The sequence below is a fragment of the Perissodus microlepis genome, chromosome 8 (assembly GCF_051167445.1).
Source record: "Perissodus microlepis isolate ML-2025 ecotype Zambia chromosome 8, ASM5116744v1, whole genome shotgun sequence".
Lineage (NCBI taxonomy): Eukaryota > Metazoa > Chordata > Actinopteri > Cichliformes > Cichlidae > Perissodus > Perissodus microlepis.
Genome location: NC_140468.1, coordinates 5,074,480 through 5,094,732, shown reverse-complemented (window position 1 = coordinate 5,094,732; position 20,253 = coordinate 5,074,480). Strand labels below are relative to the sequence as shown.

General features: G+C 40.4%; 1 protein-coding gene across 3 annotated transcripts in view; it reads left to right on the top strand.

Moving 5' to 3' along the window:
* Positions 1-20,253, top strand: part of LOC146381208 (rho GTPase-activating protein 44-like) — a 104,819-nt gene that overhangs the window by 59,738 nt on the left and 24,828 nt on the right. For all 3 annotated transcript variants that reach the window (XM_084937124.1, XM_084937126.1, XM_084937125.1), the window contains exons 2-13: positions 2,710-2,749; positions 3,363-3,482; positions 5,169-5,245; positions 5,879-5,990; positions 6,594-6,670; positions 9,837-9,954; positions 10,959-11,027; positions 11,132-11,213; positions 12,626-12,753; positions 14,923-15,034; positions 17,561-17,642; positions 17,739-17,819. In XM_084937124.1, the coding sequence (XP_084793250.1) occupies positions 2,710-2,749; positions 3,363-3,482; positions 5,169-5,245; positions 5,879-5,990; positions 6,594-6,670; positions 9,837-9,954; positions 10,959-11,027; positions 11,132-11,213; positions 12,626-12,753; positions 14,923-15,034; positions 17,561-17,642; positions 17,739-17,819 (1,098 nt within the window). The remainder of the gene's footprint in view (positions 1-2,709; positions 2,750-3,362; positions 3,483-5,168; positions 5,246-5,878; positions 5,991-6,593; positions 6,671-9,836; positions 9,955-10,958; positions 11,028-11,131; positions 11,214-12,625; positions 12,754-14,922; positions 15,035-17,560; positions 17,643-17,738; positions 17,820-20,253) is intronic.

Below are 20,253 nucleotides of genomic sequence, written 5' to 3'. Positions count from 1 at the left end.
ATCCGAAATATCCACACTGATCTCCATCAGCTGTTCAACTGCTGCTGAAGGCAGTGCTGCAGTCTGTTAGTGTTATTTCAGTGCATGGCGCTTTGGCTTCCTGAAGGAACTGGTGATCAAATAATGGAGCAGAATATGTTTTTCTAAATGCTACATCGTTGGTATGATTAAAATCATTCATCATTAGTTAAAGCCTGATATCAACAACACCCACGAACAGCAACAACACCCATGTGTTGTCTGCACATTTAAAGCTTGAGAGTTTTTATTCCTGCGTGCTATCGAGCTTCATTGTTGTGCAGAAACTATTAAAAACACATCAGTGTTGCACTGGGTGACATGTTTCTTCATTATCATGAACACATACACTGGTTTATAATGGTTCAATCTCACAAACACACCATCCTGCTGCCTGAAAAACTCACTAGAGTACCATGTGTACATTAATGTGATGCAGATAATAGTCTCCAACAAAAGCTCCATTTCTTCTTGTTTGAGAAACATTTGCTGAAACCTGCGGAGAGCAGCTGTTTTAGGCCTACTAAGCTCTTTTTTTTCTAGAAAATGAAATTATATATTTGTGGGTTGTTTTTAAAGGCTTGCGTCTTCAGTAGGAACCATTGTCAGCTTGAGGAGGCGATTCTTTCTTTTTGTCAATGTGGGATTTATTGACAATAAGAAAACATAAATAAGAAACATTCTAATATGTATACATATGTTTACTACTTTGATGCACACTAACTGAAAGTCTGACTCTGAAAGAGGCAACATTAACATTTTTTAATAAATTTTTATTGGGGTAATACTTTAATACTTACAGTATCCTGTCTTTGTCAGCCTACACTCTCTTCTTCATCTCTTCTTTGAACTGTTTTGAATGGTTGACACCAGGTATTTAAACTCATCCACCTTCACTACCTCTACTCCTTACATCCTTTCATCTTCACTGAACATAATCAACAGTACACAAATTTAATATCAGTAACACTGCATTGCCACTGGGAGCATGTTTCTATGGTAACATTGGCATTTCGGTTTGTGACTTGACTCTTAAGCCCTGCACACATACACTGTAATTGTCGCGTCATAGCTGGCTGGTGGCTGATGGCCATGCCAGGTGTGCAGTTGTCTAGATCCCCTTCAAATATCAGTCACTTCAGTCCTGCACTCTACGGTTGAGAATATCGGGAACTGCCCACTTTGCCTCTGTAAAGGGTTATTTCTCTTGTTGTCACTAGAAGTTCCTGGTAGTTTCTTCTGTTGAGTCACCACCGTAGTGTCTTTATAATATTTTATTGCATATTTGTTGATCCAGATAGAGGAGTGCTAAGTTATCAGCTAACGCAAGCAAGCTGAATCGAAAAGCTGTATGGGTGCATCACCAAGACAGAAACGTATTAAATAATAATAACAAACAGTGCAAATGTGGTTGAAAGGTCACATTCAGTGGTTTAAACTGACAGAGGTGAGGCCTAGCAGACAGCTATAGGCTCTGGTTACCTGACTCAGCATCCACTTATCAGTCAAAGCAGAAGCCCCGCTAAAAAATATAGTTTTGGAACTAAATACACGCTGAAATTGTGAGTTAAATAATGTCACCCCGTGGAGCTACACGAAAGTGAAACTGCTGGCGAGCGGTTGATGGAGGTTGCTGGCTGTTGCTACTGTAAATGAGATCAGTCACAAAAAGGTTGCTGCATCAAATATCTCCTTGTTATTGCTTTGGTTGCTACAGACCGCAAGGCGAGACTGCTCACCTGCACAATAAAAGCTGTGCCTTATCTCAGAAAGCAACGTGCTGCAAAAGATGCCAGTTTTACTTTGAGGATGAATTCATTCCCTTTCTCGTTTTTGTTGCGCTTTTTTTTTTAGTTGGAGATAAGTTGGTGTCTTCCATACAAACTACAGGAGACGGTGGCAACCAGTTGCAACCAAAGCAACTCTAAAGAGGCTTTTGGGGCAGAACCTCTTGGCAACTAATCTCACCTACTGACAGCAAACAAGCTCTCACCAACTGGTTGGGGGGACACACATTTTTTCCTAGCAGCTGCTTATCATCAGGGGACTGACTGGTCTTTAGGCCCGTGTGGATGAGGTTTTCACAGCTACCAGTGGTTGCCCGGCAGTTGCCAACTGGTTGCTAACTATCTGACTGGAGCTTTAGCTATAGAGACCAAAACGTTTCTTTGCAGCAGGCTATAAACATGTTTATTTGGCTGTAAAGATGGGAGAGTCTATGGAGACCGACTAATTTTTGGAGCAGAGTTTTTGGATGTTTTCCATGAACTAAAAGAAGCTTTTTTGTGTGTTTTCAGATGATTCTGATAGTTTTTAGATTTGTTTATTTAGTTATTAGGATAGAAAAATTCCCAACCCATAAAATAATTGGAAGATAAGTCAAAGAGTTTAAAAATGTTGTAAGTGTCAGTCAGTCTCTGTTTTCTGTCACATTTCCAACTTGAGACTTTGTAATTAAACCAGACCAGCGTGAGTCCTGTGCAACTGTGAAAATAAACATTCCTCTTACACGATTAGCTCCAGGCAGCTGCAGCATTTTATATTTCTTGCACAGAAGTCGAGCAAATGATGCAATTACAGTGATTGAGTGGTTTGTGCGCTACTTGCCAAGTTCCCACAATAACAAGTTCTATAATTTTAACGTTTCCCTCTCTCTGTCATCCTAACAGCCGCTCTTCTTTTTTCTTCCAGGGCTGAAAAAACAGAAGTGCTGAGTGAAGATCTGCTGCAGGTACTAATGAGTCTTCATCGAATCTGTGTGTTTGTGTGAATGCTTTTCCTCTTTGGCTCGATAGTCACTGCTTCTCACAAGAAAAATCTCACAAGAAAAATCATTAGTGGAGCAAAATATTCAGCATGCATGAATTTTTTTTTTAATATATTTTGTTATTTTTAATGGCTTTCTGAACTGCCTTCGGGCAACATTAACGAATGCTGAAATTGAACCTCTTTGCGAGACAAAAAGCGAAACGTCCTCGCTGATTGATTTGGGGTGCGATATTGTAATTGATCAGATTAATGATGCTCTGAGTGGCAGACACATCGTTTCCACTCAGCTGGTTTAATAATGAAATGAGACGCATTGAAGCCCAACAGGTAATGGTGCGGCGTCATTCACACCAACTGAGAATGATGCTGTTTTAGTGGGGGAAAAGCTCTGATGGAAAGATGGAGTTTCTATTTTTAAATCTAACCCTGTTCTGGGTTGAGGTTTGAGTGCATGTCTGTAACTGAAGCTGACACAAGCTGTGCATTAGTGGAAGGAGCTCACAGTGTGTGCATGGTTCTGGCTGAGGCCTGTGCCCTGACTTTTCTGTCTTCCTTCCCTTCTGTGTGTGTTTCAGGTGGAGAAACGTCTGGAGCTGGTGAAGCAGGTTTCCCACAGCACACACAAGAAGCTGACCGCCTGTCTGCAGGGCCAGCAGGGCGTGGACGTGGACAAGAAGTCTGTCAGGTCACCCTCGGTGAGAGAAAATAAACACTACAAATCTGATAAAACCTTTTCTGTCATCTGGTATTTAGGTGAGCTGTACCGTACCAGTGTGGGCTTGTGTGTTGATCAAGGTACAAATCACGTGATGTACAACCATATACATATTTTTTTACAGCCTTAGTATTTTGGCCATGTTAGGTTGGAGCCATATTTATGATGGGGTAGGTTTACACATTTGCCTAACCAATAAACAATCACTGGGAGGTCCAATCCTCAGAGAAGATGTGAATCTTTTTATAACTCATCCAAAACTCCAACAACGACGGGACTTAGAAGAAATGTGAAGAAGAAACTGAAACTTAGAAGAAACTGATTGCTCATTTGACACCTTTCTTCATATCCTACTGACGAATCTCACGTAGGGCAGCTTCTTTAGGCAGCTTCTTTAGGCAGCTTTAGTCTGCATACAGTTAATGGTTATCTGCAGGCCACTTTGCAACCCACTTCCACCTTCTACCTAGCTCATCCTTTCATGCTGGTTAATTCAGTGGCACATCTGCTGTCATTCATGCCTGCTCTGTTCTGTGTCGTGGTCTTGCTGCTGGTCTCTCTGCCTCTGGCTTTACATTTATGTATATGAAAGGGCAGAGAGGTGGTAAGAATTTGGGTATCACTGACCAGTGACAGCAAAGAGCACTGTTGACGGACATATGACAAGTTGGTAAATGCGTTAGAGGGTTACCTAGGCAACCGGGGGTCTGGAATGTCCACTAGTGACCGATGGTTAGTAACACATGAAAAGCAAATCGAGTCCTGTGTGTACGCTCAAATGAATTGAATAAATCGATCAATAGTTGTTATACTGCAGTGAAGTATATGCGGTTAAATCTTAGAATACAAAGTAAAATGTTCCAGGATTGGTGTAAACAGCAGACTTATCTGCCTTCTGGGCATGTTTTACGCTTTATTTGTACAGTCAGAGCATGCTGCTGCTCTTCATTTGTTTTATTGATTTTTTTTTAAAAAACATTGCATGCTAATCAACAGCAGCCACAACTTAATATTTATTGTTATATTTTTATGGAATAGAATGAAAATGAATAATTTTCTACCTATCCAGTTTTTCTTCATTGTGCTCTCAGTAATTTCATAACAACTCAGACTGAAAGTTTTCCTAATGACAAATTAAATTTTAAGAGTTTCAGAGAGGACAGAAGGACACTGACAGGTGATTAGCAACGATTTTGGAAAGCATGTTTCATCCTCCAGTAAATGTTTAAAAAACACACAGAGGAAATATTTTCCTGCAAACCAAGAGACTGAGTGACAAAATATTCAAGTGCTGCGCAATAATGTGCCATTTGTGTTGTGGAAAGTTAATCTTTTTAATCCTTCACTGGATTAAAAAATGTTTTCATCCTAAAGCTTAGAGGAGCCTGAGATGAAGATGTTTTAAGATGGAACCAAGACAGTAACTCGTGAGAAGGCCAAGGGAAAAAAAGAGAAAAATAAGCTTTTTTTTTAATTAATTAATTAAAAATAAAATTAAAGTTTGCAAAAGTGATGAACTGATGTGACATGAGCACGTGTTTTAACTTCAGGTACTTATATTAAAGATAATTTATAATCTTCGTATGCTTTTATGATGTTTTCTCTGTGTTTGTGGTTTTATTTATGAACTGCAGCTGATTCATCGACTGTTTGTGTTTCTGTGCAGAAAAAGCTTCCGCTCGCAACGCTAGCACAATGTATGGTGGAGGGGGCAGCTGTGCTCGGGGACGAGTCTCTGCTAGGGTAAACACACACAAACACACACACACACACACACATAGTAATTTACATTATTGTTGATCATCGATGAGACTGGAAACATTTTCTTTGGAAAGGCGCTGATGCAGAGAGGAACATTTTTATGACCCAGAACTGATTTGCTTTTCACATCCTGAGTATAATAATAATATCTGTAATGATATATAATGACTTTTTTTAGAAGTCACCTCGTTGGTGCAAAAATAGTATTTTATGCTTGTCAGACGGCTTCAACTAAAGAAATGGGAAGAAATTATGTGCTTTTGCAACAAGAAAGGTTCTTTGCTAAATTGTTTATTATGTGCAGATACATCACTGGTTTAATGTCTGAGTTGCATTTTTATTGCTTGATTGAGTCATGAGTCACTTTAAGTGACTTAAAACAACAAGTTGAAAATGGTTAGGTACAAGAACTGGACTGAGCATGAGTGAAAAAGCAGCCAGTGTCCAACTACAGATATTTTAGAAGCAAACTATAAAGAAATGAGGGGTGACACAAGAGTTTTTCACAGTGATTTAAGGGAAACCTCAATATTACAAACCAGGAAGCGAGCTGTAACACTGACTGACCTGCGTATGTTGCACTCGGTGAATCCGCTGTGATGTTTCCTGTTGCAGAAAGATGCTGAAGCTCTGCGGCGACACGCAGGAAAAGCTCGCTCAGGAGCTCATCTTGTTCGAGCTCACCATCGAGAGGGACGTGACCGAACCCTTGTACGAGCTCGCAGAGGTACAGAAACAATGCTGTGCGACTAACTGTTTAATAAATGAGCTCCAGTCACATTAACAGCAGTAACAGCAAGCATCTGATTAGAAAAGGAGTCCAAAATGCGTCCTGGTAAGAAAAAGTGGAAATATAATTGTGATATGATTATAGAGCATCTGAAATTCAACAGGGCAGAAAAACATTATAAAAATGGTTTATTTTTCATTATTTTTTAAATAGAAAAATAGAAAAGAAGGAAAGGGGGCAACAAGTAATTCACACGAGGTATGAGCTGTTTCAGCATGACAGGACTGTTGTGTAGTTTTGCTCATTAAGGTGCCCTGTATCTATGAATAAAATACTTTGAAGTGATAAAAAGTTAGAAACTGATAGCAAGAAGATTGGAGCTTCCTGCCTCCAGTCCCCAAACACGGGACTTCTCTGATGAACTCTATTTATTGCTCTGCAAATTAGCCAGTAAGCTAATCTCCATGAGAATGAGAAAGTGCTGCCCAGACTGATTCTGCTGCTACAGGTGCAAAGCCTCTCACAATACTGAGGCTGTTTGTTGTCCTCCTTCACACTAACACAGCAGACTGAAGGAAAATCTCTGCTCTGTCCTCTCAGGTGGAAATCCCAAATATCCAGAAACAAAGGAAACATTTAGCGAAGCTGGTCCTGGACATGGATTCTGCACGCACACGGTGAGCGTGTTTCTCCGTGTGTGAGTGTGTGTGTTTGTTTGTGTGTGTGAGAAAGAGGCTTGGCTGTTATCGGAGAAACTCCATCAGCTGTGAATGGACTGGCTGTGCAGCTTCCCACTGAATGTCACTGGGATTTTGTTGCACACCGTGACGCTGCCGTCTGTCTCACACCGCAGACTGCTGCCCGTGTGTGAAAACCTCACTTTAAACCAGACTGTCCTTTTTTTCTGTAACGAACACACTCAGTGTGGACCTTCATACTGATGTCTGTAGCTGTTACACTCGTGCTTCAAATACCACAGACCACTGGCTGATTCCTCCTCACACTTCCTGCTAAACAGATTGTGTATCAGTGTGAAGGTGTTTAGAGCAATAGGCTCAAACACTGAAATGAAACCTTTACTTCCTGAGCTGCTGTAGAAGCGGACTTTTATTTTTGAGGGTGCTGTTTATTATTTTTGACTAGAACTAAATGCTAGTGGACAAAATTGGATAGAAAAAAGGCTTTCTAAGCCTGATTTTATGGCCGTGTTGACATAAGGAGTGCTTTATATCAGATTATAAAATTAGAGGACGGATGTAGCTTCCTGCAGTCTTTCTAATAGTCAGCAGGGGGCGACTCCCCTGGTCACAAAAAGACATTTGTTGTATAGAAGTCTATGGGAAAGCAACCATAGACTCCCTTGATCTGTGACCTCAGGAATTGTTTTCCTGATTAGTTTATGGATTTAAATAATTCCTTTATTTACAGTCCAATGAGATACAAAAGCAACTTCTCCTTAGAAACTTGGTAAACTAATTAAAATTTAAAGATAAAATATCTGCCAATATAGCTCATTGGTGTAAATTGTTGAAGATGAGGCTGTGATTGTGAGCTTTATCGGCTGCAGTGAGATAGTCCAAACATGATGGGCTCATTAAGCGCTCGTATGTCTCTGGGCTTTAAAGCCTCTGTAGTGTTCGTGAGGAGGGGTTCAGATAGGCTGTGGGATGCATGTGTGGGGTTCACACAGATACTGGTGGCTTTGCTGAGGCGGCGTGTGTTGTAAATGTCCTCCATGTACTTCGATGATCTTCTGTGCTCTTGATGCATTTTGACACTACTGTCATATCTTAATAAGAACAACATCATTTTCAGTTTTTAAATTATGGTCCCCATTAGTGTCCAGAAAGGCAGTAAGGCAAGGTATGTCCACGATATGAGCATGGACTGTCCCACGGCTTCTTGCGTGTGATGTCTGGTTTCAAAAAGCTAAGGTGGCAGCTGTTCGAGGCTTCGCAAATGTGGCCTCTCAAACCAGTCGATTGCATCCAGCTTTAATATATATATGCATTAATAACTCACCACATAATCCGTTAAAATGTATATTTTACTCTGCAGAGGATTGGTCTGATGTCTCACAGCTGCACTGGCTTTGTAACTTTGAGGGTTTTTATGCAGCTATTTCTTAACTTCAGTTAACTTTCAGGTAAATTTAACTTTTAATGGCGTCTAGGTCACCGGTCCCCAACCCCCGAGCCTCGGACCGGTACTGGTCCATGAGTCGTTTGGTACCGGGCTGCGAGAGTTGAGGCTCAGGTGTGAAATGTATTGTTTTCAGGGTTTTTATCGGTTTTCAGCGTTATTTTGTTATCGTTTTTATCGTTTACTCGGTTTTCCTGGGTCTTTTCACGTGTGTTATGAATAAATTTTCTTTTTTTCGGTACTGGTACTAGTTTTATTTTGTTGTATTTATCCGCGACACCTTAAAGGCCGGTCCATGAAAATATTGTCGGGCATAAACTGGTCCGTGGCGCAAAAAAGGTTGGAGACCACTGGTCTAGGTGATGCAGAATAAAGTCAGTAGTGCCTGATCCTGTTTGAAACGTGCATTTGCCACAGTTTCTTTCAGTTGATTCACTGCCATTTTGAGCAGTGACATGCAGAAATGTTGTTTTCCTCACTGCGTTCCAGCCATCCAGTTCTTTAGTGACCCAAATCTAAAGCAATTTTTCCCATTATGCTGCTGTGTGCTGAGCTCCTCTGGCAGTTCTACACATTATCTACACTGACAGACAGATGGATGGAGGGGGAAGAGGAGAGTCTGAGAGCAATACTTAAAAGACAAAACAGCTTAAGCTGAATAAATGAGGGTATATAGAAAGACAAGTGTTAGTATTTTGTCAGCCACAGACTTAATCCATTGCCTTCAACAGTTTGATTTGTTTATGTGAGTCACTTTGTTAAAGTAGCTGTCAGGTCTCGCTGTCAACGCTTTTCTCACTCGGGAACAAAAGTCTAGATCTGCTAAAGTACCTGGGTGTTCACCTCAACAATAAACTGGACTGGACTACAAATACAGACGTCCTGTATAAGAAGGGCCAGAGTCGACTCCACCTGCTGAGGAGACTGAGGTCCTTCGGAGTCTGCAGGACTCTGTTAAGGACATTCTGTGACACTGTGGTAGCATCTGCCCTTTTCTATGCAGTGGCCTGCTGGGGGAGTGGATGCACGGACAGGGACAGGAGCAGGATTGACAAACTGGTGCGGAGGTCTAGCTCCGTGCTGGGATGTCCCCTGGAGTCTGTGGAGGTGGTTGGTGAGGGGAGGATGTTAGTAAAGCTGACATCCATCATGAACAACCCACATCACCCACTGCATGAGTATGTGAGTGGGCTGAGCAGCTCCTTTAGTCAGAGACTGAAACACCCTCGCTGCAGGAAGGAGCGCTTTCGCAGATCATTCATCCCAACAGCAGTTAGACTCTATAACTCCTCAATCACGATGTCATAAGTCACTGGACACTGTGAACATCCACGGTCACCACCTCATGCATAATGGACCTTCCATGACCTTCCAAGCTATATAGTTTATGTCTTCCATATTTCCAACTATATCCATAATCACATACTGTGTATGCTACCATTGTATATAGTGTATTATCTTACTTTTTTTTCATTGATTGTACTTATTTGTATTTTTATATTTCCTTCTAATATCTGTACCTGAGCTGAGGTGACGCAAAAATTTCCCCGTTGTGGGATCAATAAAGTCTTATCTTATCTTATCTTATCTTAAAGGCAAAGAAAAATGCCTTCTAACAGTTTAACATGCTGCCCTAAAAAAATCCTGACTACTTTTGTGACTCAAATTCACTTCTTACTGAAACCTACCTTCTGCTCACAGGTACTCTCAGTCTACCAAATCTTCGGGACTGTCCAGCAACCTGCAGCCAACAGGAGCCAAGGCCGACCACCTCAGGGAAGAGATGGAGGAGGCAGCCAACCGCATGGAGATCTGTCGAGTCAGTGATCACTTTTTATCCCTAGTCAACTATCCCTAGTTATCATAGTCTATCTATCTATCTAGGCTGTTGTTATATGTATCAAGTAGATTGTTGTCATCTTTTTTTGTTGATGTTTTTGTAAAGTGAACTTACAAGGATATTTATAAATGTCCTGAAACAGCCCATTCTTGCTTCCAAGAGTGTTAAAGCTTCCACATCCTGCATGTGCATATACATCCTTTTAACGGACCGTTTGACCTATTATGTATACAATATACAGGAAACAAAGAAACCATGTGTAATTACTACAATAAGCAATGACTCACATCGTTATAAGCATCCTAGTAAGCCATGATATGTTATCTCTCGTAGACAAGAAAGGCAAAAGTTTTGTGAAATTTGTCATTTATGAAATTACAAAACCAAAATAGAGTTTTTGGGCTTTTTTGGCTCAGCACTGTTTGGTGCTTTACCTGATTGGTATTCTAACGCTGCACAAATGTGTGTAACTGAATCTGATATGAGGTGAGAACAGACAAACTTTCCACTTTCAGCAGAAGAATATAGAACAAAATTTTTCAAACTTTGAGCAAATAGAAGAAAGAGGAGAGATTTTTTTTTAACCTAACTTCTATACATACAGATATGAGCACTTTTAGCTATTAGCTGGCTTCAAGTGGCCATAAATTAGTGTGAAGTTCTGGGTTTAGGTATTCCCAAAAATATGAGAGTACTTTGATTATATTAATAATTATTTTAGACACTTTTTGAAGCATATATTTTGATTTGTATCACAGTGTATCTAATGGGATTAATAATGGCTCTTTCTCAGCTACATTAATTGAGTTACCATGCTTTCTAAGGACTATTTAATGTGACAGTATATCAAATGATAATAATAATAATACACCTGCTCTAAATAGACAAAAGTTTGAACTGCAAAAACACATTTTTCAGACTGTTACGTGCCTTGTGTCTCTTTTTGTTTTTCATGCGTTCTATGCTTCAAAATGTGTTTTCAGGATCAGTTATCAGCAGACATGTACAGTTTTGTGGCCAAAGAAATTGACTATGCAAGCTACTTCCAGACAGTAAGTGCACTCACGTCTCTTCAGACAGCCGCATGACTAAAACAGACAAAAAAGAAAAAGAAACACACCCTACAGATTGCCTTTTTCTGTCCGTCTCTGTCTAGCTGATAGAAGTCCAGGCAGAGTACCACAGGAAGTCATTAGAGCTGCTTCAGAGTGTTCTGCCTCAGATCAAAGCTCATCAGGGTGAGTCTCAGACCAACATGCTGCAGTCTTATTTTGTTATTCTTTCTCTCTAACTGCTTACATTTGCCTCTGCTATAGTCCATATTACAGCGACAATGGGTAAACACAATGTGTCGGGCTGTACAAATGAAAGTGGTGCTTGTTTATCCTTTCAAGTGCTTTTATCACCCGTTTACCTACATTGTGTTTTCTGGTTTGACGCTACTGAGAATTTCTTTATAACATTAACTGAAGTTATTTCATGCCTGATGGAAGTTGTAGTGTCGCCACATTCACTTCACATATACCACTAAACATGAAGAATTTAAATTTTTATAAATTGTTACATTTAATTGTTAATTGTTACATTTCTGATGATACACTTTACAGTGTTTTGCTTTAATAGAAACCAAAATGTCCAATCTGGAGCAGAAACCTGATATGATGATATGTATGTGTTTCCTTTCACAATAAAAGCCCTAGACATAGAGACAAGAAACTAACAAAAAGCAAAAACTAGACAAAAATCAGCCAGGAGGGATAAAGAGGGAAAATTTTCCTGCTGTCACTTTGATTTGCACCAAAGCAGCGGAAATGGGTCCACAGTGGTTTATTCTTCCTAAGTGGACAGATTGGTGTCCCTGAAGTGTAACTGGCTTTGTGTTGTAATGCAATGATGAAGTGTTCCCTAACTTATTTTGAGCAGAGTAGTTTCTGCTGTTAAATTTGCTCCACAAAACACAGAACAGATAAGAAATAAGTCAACTACATGTTAGTCGGTGCTAAACATACACAGTCGTGGCTGAAAAGTCACAGGAGACGAAATGAGCAAATCAGAGAGAATCAAAGGTAAAATAAGTCTGGTTTTAAACGACTCAATGGAGGGAAAATAACTTGTAAAACTTAAGTAACAACATAATTGTGACTATAACTTAATAACTTAAATTAGTACTGTAATGCACTTGATTACTACATAACAGGAAAATGTAATGTGATTACAGTAATTGTGTGTGAAACTCTGTGTTGTTTTCTGCAACATCATATTAAATCTTTATATATTGATAGAGTGGATGACCGAGTGGTTGAGTCATGTTATCCATGAATGTGTTTTTGTTAGCTTTGTTGTAACCGCAGTTTGTCATTTTACCAGTAAAATATGCCAAATAACTGTTGTCTCTGTTAACTACGGCATTCACAATATAACTCTGTAATGGTATAGTTGGAAACTATTGCATATAGTGAGTAAAAAACATTTTCAAACTCATTCTCTTTGTTTTGGCATCGCTTTGCAGTCTGGAAAAAAATTATTTGATAAACTCTGAATCGCTGCAGTCATAAGATCATAAAAGCAGAGCTGCTGCAGAATGATCTGGGCATTTGTGTGTGAATAACTCTAAGTGTGTGTGTGTGTCTGTGTGTGTGTGTTTTCACAGAGACCTGGGTGGAGAAACCGTGTTACGGGAAGCCATTAGAGGAGCACTTAGCGCTCAGCGGGAGAGATATTGCCTTTCCCATCGAGGCCTGTGTGACCATGCTGCTGGAGTGTGGCATGCAGGAGGAGGTAAACAAACCGGCTGCTTTTCACACGACACACAAGAAACACATTTATGGGTGTGAAATGTTGCAGAGGTCACCGCGGAGATGAAGTCAGTCTTAATTACCAAAGGGAAATCTAATCGGGGGCCAAGCCTGAAACGAATAATCAGCTGGAACATTAAACTAATGCTCACACATTAATACATCCATAGGTATAATTGAGTAATGTCATATGTCTGAAATGCGACTGATTCAGTGGTTACAGGATCGGCTTTTTGCAGAATTTGTGGTGCTGTTGGCTTTATGAAACCGAACATGAAGCAGCTGGAACAAGGTTTAACGCCTCCAAGTCCAAGTATATGGTTCTCTCAGCTGGAAAAGGATGTAGCACCCACTCCGAGTGCTGCTGCACCAAGTGGATCTCAGTGTCTTGTGAGGGAGAGTGGAGCAGGAGACTGACAGATGGATTGGTGCAGCAGAAATTATTTCCATCTGCTGTTGTGAACAAAGAGCTGAGCATGAAAGCAAAACTGTGGATTTACTGGTCAATATCCATTCCTGTTCTCATCTATGACCATAAACTGTGGGTGGGTGACTCAAAAAAACAAGAGAAACTGCAGAGGCTGGCTTTGTAAGGGTGCTAAGGATGTCTGGGCTCTCACTTGGGCAATACTCACACATGCCAGATGATTAGGGCTATCTAACTAACAACAATAGCTGCCTCAAGGTGTTTGTTATAGTAAGGTAAATAGAGTATTACAGAGAGAATCCCAATGATCAAATTATCCCCTAATGAGCAGCACTTGGCAAAAGTGGGAAGGAAGAACCCACTTTTAACTGGAAGAGACCTCCAGCAGTACCAGGCTCATGGAGGGTTAAATATATGCTGTGACCTGCTGGATGGTGAGGGTGAAAGAAAAGAGAGAAAAGTGAGAATAAAGTGATACAGACAATCACTCACTCACAAGACAAACTAACTGAGCCATGCTAGCTGCAGGTTACTATATTTGTTCCTGTACAGCGAGGTGATCACATATCACTACGATCAATTTTTCCTTCGTTTTGATGGCAAACTGCACAAGCAACCACGTCACTTCCTGACTATGACATGACGTGATTTGGTTGAAAAGTTTAACTTTTCATTAAAACTACTAGAAACAAAGTGAAAACGTGACTCAAAAATTCTACAGGTAACCAATTAATTACATATCAGGTATTAGGGGTAAAGCCTGTGTGTACACATACATTTCAAACCTGCTTTAGAGATTAGGGTCAGGAGCATTGAAAGGAACCAGCTGAGATGATTCAGGTAACTTCCTAATATGCCTCCTGGACACCTTCTCGACAAGGTCTTTCAAACATGTCTAAGCTTCAGAAGACCTCGCAGCAGCCCCAGCACAAGGCTTGGTTGTGTAGCAGCCAGGATTTGGACCCAAATGCACTCACAAATCCAGAAATGAACTCAAAATGCATCCTTAATCCTGGTGTTTTACAATACAGGGAAAGCCAAATTACATGCAGAGCAGGAAATTCAAAACACGCAAAAACTCAGTGAACACAAGGCAAGGAGACACAACCATCAGAGAGGGTAACATTAAAAACACACCAGGTAATTAGGGAGATGGGAAATACCAGGGAGTCCAGCTGCAACAAATCAGGTAAACTAGACAGGAAAAGCACAACAAAATACCAATGCACAAGACAAAGGCTACCAAAATAAAACAGGAAATAACTAAACAGAGGAACAGACGAATATTTAACAATACACGAGGAACAGCAGGGAGGCAGAGGACAAGCGTAGATATAAAAGTAATTGGAACAAAGCAGAAAAACACGACATCTAAGAAACAACATGAAGTGACTACAGAACAGAACTTAGAAGCCCAAAACTCAAAACTATGGGTCAACCACCCCGCACCAGGGTGTTTTAGGAGGGTGTCATTATCAAATGGAAGAAGCCTTTACTGCTCAGAGTGCTGCCCTGTGACTCAGATAAGACGTAGAGCATAGATGGATGGATGAAATGGGAAATGACACCTTTTTTCTGAAATTCTGAAAGCTGGACTTTTAATTTAGCATTTTACACTCTTCTGCTACTAAGAGAATCAGGCATTTGTAACACAAAATAAATTCAGCCTGTGTAATTCTCCTGCTGTTGGAGTTAAGTGACCTTGGCTTCGTTTCTGTGTCTCAGGGTTTGTTCAGAATCGCTCCCTCGGCCTCCAAACTCAAAAAGCTGAAGGCGTCTCTGGACTGCGGGGTTTTAGACGTTCAAGAATACTCCGCAGACCCACACGCCATCGCAGGTGAGCTATCAACAACACTGCCACATACCTAGACCTTCTCTCTGCCTCCTGGTTGTACATCATCTGTTCCCATGACAACTGATCATCCATTGAAATTTGCCTCACAGGGGTAGATTTATGAGTTGGCCCCCGTTGGCTTGTTGGAGTCTAGTTTCTGTACATTTCTGTTATTTTCCTTATGCTGAGCTACCCTCCTGTTGTCAATGAATGAATATAATCATAATCAGGCTGCTCGCATCAAAGAAACATTTTTAATCCCTTCTGCTGCCTGTCTTTGTTTCTCCTGCTGCTGTTTGCAGTAAATTTCCTCTTAAAGGTTATTTTGAAAGCCTTACGCTGGTGTGACACAGGAACTTTAGGCTCGATTAGGATTCACTTTGCCTCTGTGGTCACTGCTCGCGTGTCTGCAGACAAAGCAAAGTGTTTTTCTTCCACTTTCAATAAACTATCCAAGAAATGCCCAGTGATAAATTCCAAATATAACTGGGATTAGTGTCAGACAGATTCTTCATCTTCTGGAGAGGATGCAACAAAAAACGTCTTTTTGTTTCCGTCACGTATTCGCTTTTAAATCTGCACTGTGACAAACTACAAAAGAAAGAAAAGCTTTCAAGCTTTTATGATGCTGTTATTGATCTTTTTTTTTTACTGCAGCAGCATATTGCTGTCGTCAGATGAAAACCATACATCTCCAAATGAAAAGCTTTTTACAAGCTGTGGAAAATATTTTTATCTTAAAAACAAGTGCATTTTTCTTAAAATTATCACACCGGCTGTTTTTCTATTGAAAAATAAAACTTAATGGTAAGCATCCTTTCAGCACAGAGAGGTGTAATCTTTCTTTTATTTCTAAAATAACGAGGCTCTCAGTTATAATCATCTGCAGCATTTGTAGTAAATTATTTGTCAGTGTGTTTTCAAAAACATTTGTTTTATGTTCAGTGGCTTCTTTGGTTTTCTTTGCTGAGGAAACCGCCGTACTCTACGGATGTCCTTGTGTTTTTGGGTTGTTTTTTTGCAACAGAATATTGTAGCAAAACGCAGTTTTTTATTTTGATTTATTTTTTATATAAGCCAGATCATTTAAGTCCTGTGTTTGTTTGTTTGTCTGTTTTTGGTCGCCTAGCTGTCGTACTACTGTTGGAAAAATGTGTCTTAATTGTTTCATGACCAAACTATTAAATCTTTGCTTTTACAAACAAACTGAAAACCTCTCTGATGCACAGTGAAGATTTTAATTTCTCAGCCGAGTATGAAAGTCAGAAAAAAAAGAGTCATTCTCAACCAGTGCAGAATAATGCAGCATTAAATCTCAATTTAACTCACAGCTCACCGGAGCATATGGAGAAAATGTCCTATTCTGCGCTGTATTCCCCTTTAATGGTCCCATATTAAACTGGGTCAGCTCCACCAGCAAATTTAATTCGTCCCACTGTGGAGGAGGAGGTGGAAGCCCTGGTTCAGTGTAACTGCAGGCATTTATTTTGCACCATCAGTGCACCACCTATATGTATATGCATATGTATACACAGCTGTTTGTCGTCCATCCCTCTGAGGAATGGAAGAAGCAGGCCAAAGAGAGAAGACAACACGTCGCAGTGAAACCCGGTCAGCTGTGTCCTCCTCATCAGTAAAGGAAAACTCAGTTCTGGTCAGACGGAAGCTCGATGTGGATTTGTTTAGTTTTACAGGATAGCTGCGTAGACCAGAGGGACTCATTTCTGAGCACTTGATGGGACAAACTGTGCACAGACAGACTTTTCACAGGCACATAAACTTTTTCTAGTCATGAAAACAATCATTTGATTTTGATTTTCTGTTCTGAATAAACATACTTGTGTTTGTAATTATGGAAAATCCCACTGGCTTTTTGTCATGGGGACCAGAGTAATGGAGACTGCTGGCAAGGAAGGCCTTTCAGCCTGGAATTTGAATATATACATCACATAAGATGTGCTCCTATATAAAGTGATTTAATCTGAAATCTTACTGAAAATAGCAGGTAGGAGATGGTTTTCACTGCTGAATATTTCAATTTCTCTGTAAAGCCTCGTTTAAACATTTGAAGTGTGATCACAAGCAGGTTTTAGTGATGGAGGCAAGGGAAAGGAGATTTAATGCCATTGTGCAGTGAGCTGCAGGAAATTACACTCACTCTCATGCAGTACATACGATCAGATCTGGGCTCGGCTGGATCAGACAGAGTCCACGCTGAAGCACTAATCATGGAGCAGATGGTTGCTTCAAAACGTTTATCATCTTTGTTTCTGTTTCTTTGTTTGGTGGTTTGTTTATTTCTTGATAAACGTCTTTACTTTCTTCATTTCCTTCCTTGCCTGTTTGCTATCTTCTTTCCTTACTTGCTTCCTTTTACTTTCTTTCCCGCTTTTCCTCTTTGCTTCTCTATTTCCTTGTTTTGTTTCCATCTTTCTCCCTTTCTTTCTTTCCTTCTACGGTTGCTTCTATGTGCTGAAATACACAGGTACAGACATGTATTTACCATGGTTCTTGCTGTGCTCTCTCCAGGTGCTTTGAAGTCCTACCTGCGCGAGCTCCCTGAACCATTAATGACCTTTGAACTCTACAATGACTGGATCCAAGCCTCGAAGTGTGTATCATCTCAGACCAATGTTGCCATCTTCATGTTAAAGACATTTCTTCTTCTACTGTTGTTTTACAACCAATCTTTCATGTCGTCCTGCAGCATTCAAGATCAAGACAAGCGTCTGCAGGCTCTGTTCAATGCCTGTGAGAAACTCCCTTCAGCCAACAACACCAACTTTAAGTGAGTCAGCGTTTCCATGTTTCACTCCCCTCCTGGTTCTTTCTTTTTTTCATATATGGGCCAAATAATCTGGTTAACCAGCTGAAACCTCCCAGTCAGTCTCATTTTGTTTTTTTTAACTGCATATCGAAGGAGTCAGGTCTATTTTCTGCCTAACCTCCTTATATAACTGCATATAAGACTGGCTGGCTCTGCCTATAAAGAGGAATTCATTTAACTGAAGGAAACCACCAAAGACATGACAAAGTGACCTGATGGTCAGAAATAGCTGGGCCAAAATGTTCATATCATTGAGTCCCCAGTCTGTCACCTGTATCTTTGCTGACTGTCCCTGAGTGTTTCTGTTGCATCTCTAGTGTGTAAAATAAGTTCAAAGAGAAATCTTTAGAAAAACCTAAATCAAAATTGCTTTGCAAAATAAGCCAGTGCCAACAACTGCAGTTCCTCTAATGGCCACTTGAGGAAAATGCCAAAAGGCAGTCAGTCCCCACAGACTCCCATGTGAAAATGCCCAACTTTAAAGCAGGAATAAACATGTTTACAATCAGCTGTGGTCTCAGGGCACAGTTTCCCCCAGTTATAAAAACTGTATGAGGGCAGCTCAGTGGTTTTAATTGGTGAGGAGTTGTTGCCAGTTGTTTTCTCCTGAGCATGGCTGCTAATTAGTCAATGAACTGGACTTTTACAGAGGGTTTGAGCCTTTTTTTTTTAACATTTTAATGGAATTATCCAACAAACTGTTTGACTTGCTGTGAAGAATAGACCATCCAAGACATTTGTGACTCACATATAGTTACTGAAATTCCAGTATATGTATGTGATTTAGGCTAATTAGCAGGTATGTGTGTTTATGTGTTGCACATATTTATGTAGATTTTATGAGTATGATTGCAGTTTGCATAACAAAGCTAGTTATTGATAATTTAGAAGTGCAACTTATTGTCTAAATATGGTCACATCTGGCTCCAAACCACCATCATGGTGACCAAACACAATGTATCAGAGGCTAAGCCCATCTTTTTGGTACAGTCTAAGATCAATCCCCTCAAAATGCCCAAATTTAGAGCAGAAATAAGTGTCTTTGCCGCCAGTAACACATTTCTTTTACTGCTGTTTTAAGGCTTTAAGTTATGCAGGACAACAGGTTGGGAGCAAACTAGAGTACACTAGACTATACTCTTCTTTGACCAGACCTAGTTTACTGTCACAGTGGCCAGTAAATGGGAGTGAACCCACAAACAGACTCAAGTGGACACAGTGATAAGATTTAACAAACTTTATTGTGAGATTACAGAGAAATCGAAAAAACGTGATATGGGAACGTAGCGCGAGTGTGTGAAGTGGGGGCACTGTAGTTTCTAAACTAGAGATATATGACATACATCCTCAGTACGCTTGTGGCAAAAGAGGCAAAACCAAATATATTTTTTGTAGCAGGCTGTGAAATATGCTTATTTCTCTTCTAAATAACACTGAGGGGAGTCAACTGTTCAGAGGAGATGCAAAAGTTTTTGTTTCACACCTGTTTTTTAGCCGTGATTAGCATCCATTTTAATATCACTGTCTACCTGAACTAGCCAGCTTTAGTACTGGTTCAAATAAGGTCAGGTTCAGATTAATGAAAGCCGAGATGGTGGCAGCCAGACTATTAAACCAACAATCTGTGATTAGGCCTCCTTCTATCACTTCACTACTGGCAACTATATTTATTTATTTTGACACTGGAATAATGTTCCTCAGAAACTTGAGCGTGAACCAGAAACAATACAGATAATACCATTCTGTAGATCAGAGGGTAGCTGTGGAGTCAGGAGATAATAACTCGTAGCTATATCGCTTTACCTCTATTGATTCTCGAGGATTTTTCTTCTTTCATTTTCAGTCACTTCTTGGTATCTGTTTGCTTCCTGAAAGCTGAAAAACGATTTCCAGCTTTCAGGAAGCTGATTCATTGTGCGCTACTTATCACCACCTGCCAGAAAAGAGAAAAACTGACCTTTATGAAACAGTGTGGACAAAGAAGCGTTGCATCCCAGGTGTTGGCTGCTGGATTAAATGCAGAATGCTGAAAGGCTTGTCTCCTGATCAAAAGAAGAAAGTGGAAAGGCCTGACAGAGAAAGGGAAGAGAGGAAGTGATGGTACAGAAATGAGGAGAGCGAGGTGCAGCGGCACTTGTCAGCATCATCATCGAATCGCACAAATGCGACGTATTTTTAGACGGTGCTCCTCTGAAGAGACCTGTCAGGCCTGTCCAGATGATTGCTGCTTGCCGTGATGAGCGGCCTGATGTTCAGCTCTGGATGAGTCATTCAGCTCAGCTACAGACATCCACCAGCCCATCCATTTCTGAAAACATCAGACACAGAAATGGTTGGCTGCAATAATAAGCTTTGCCTCAGTGTGGTTCATGCACTCAGCAGGCACGCAGTTATC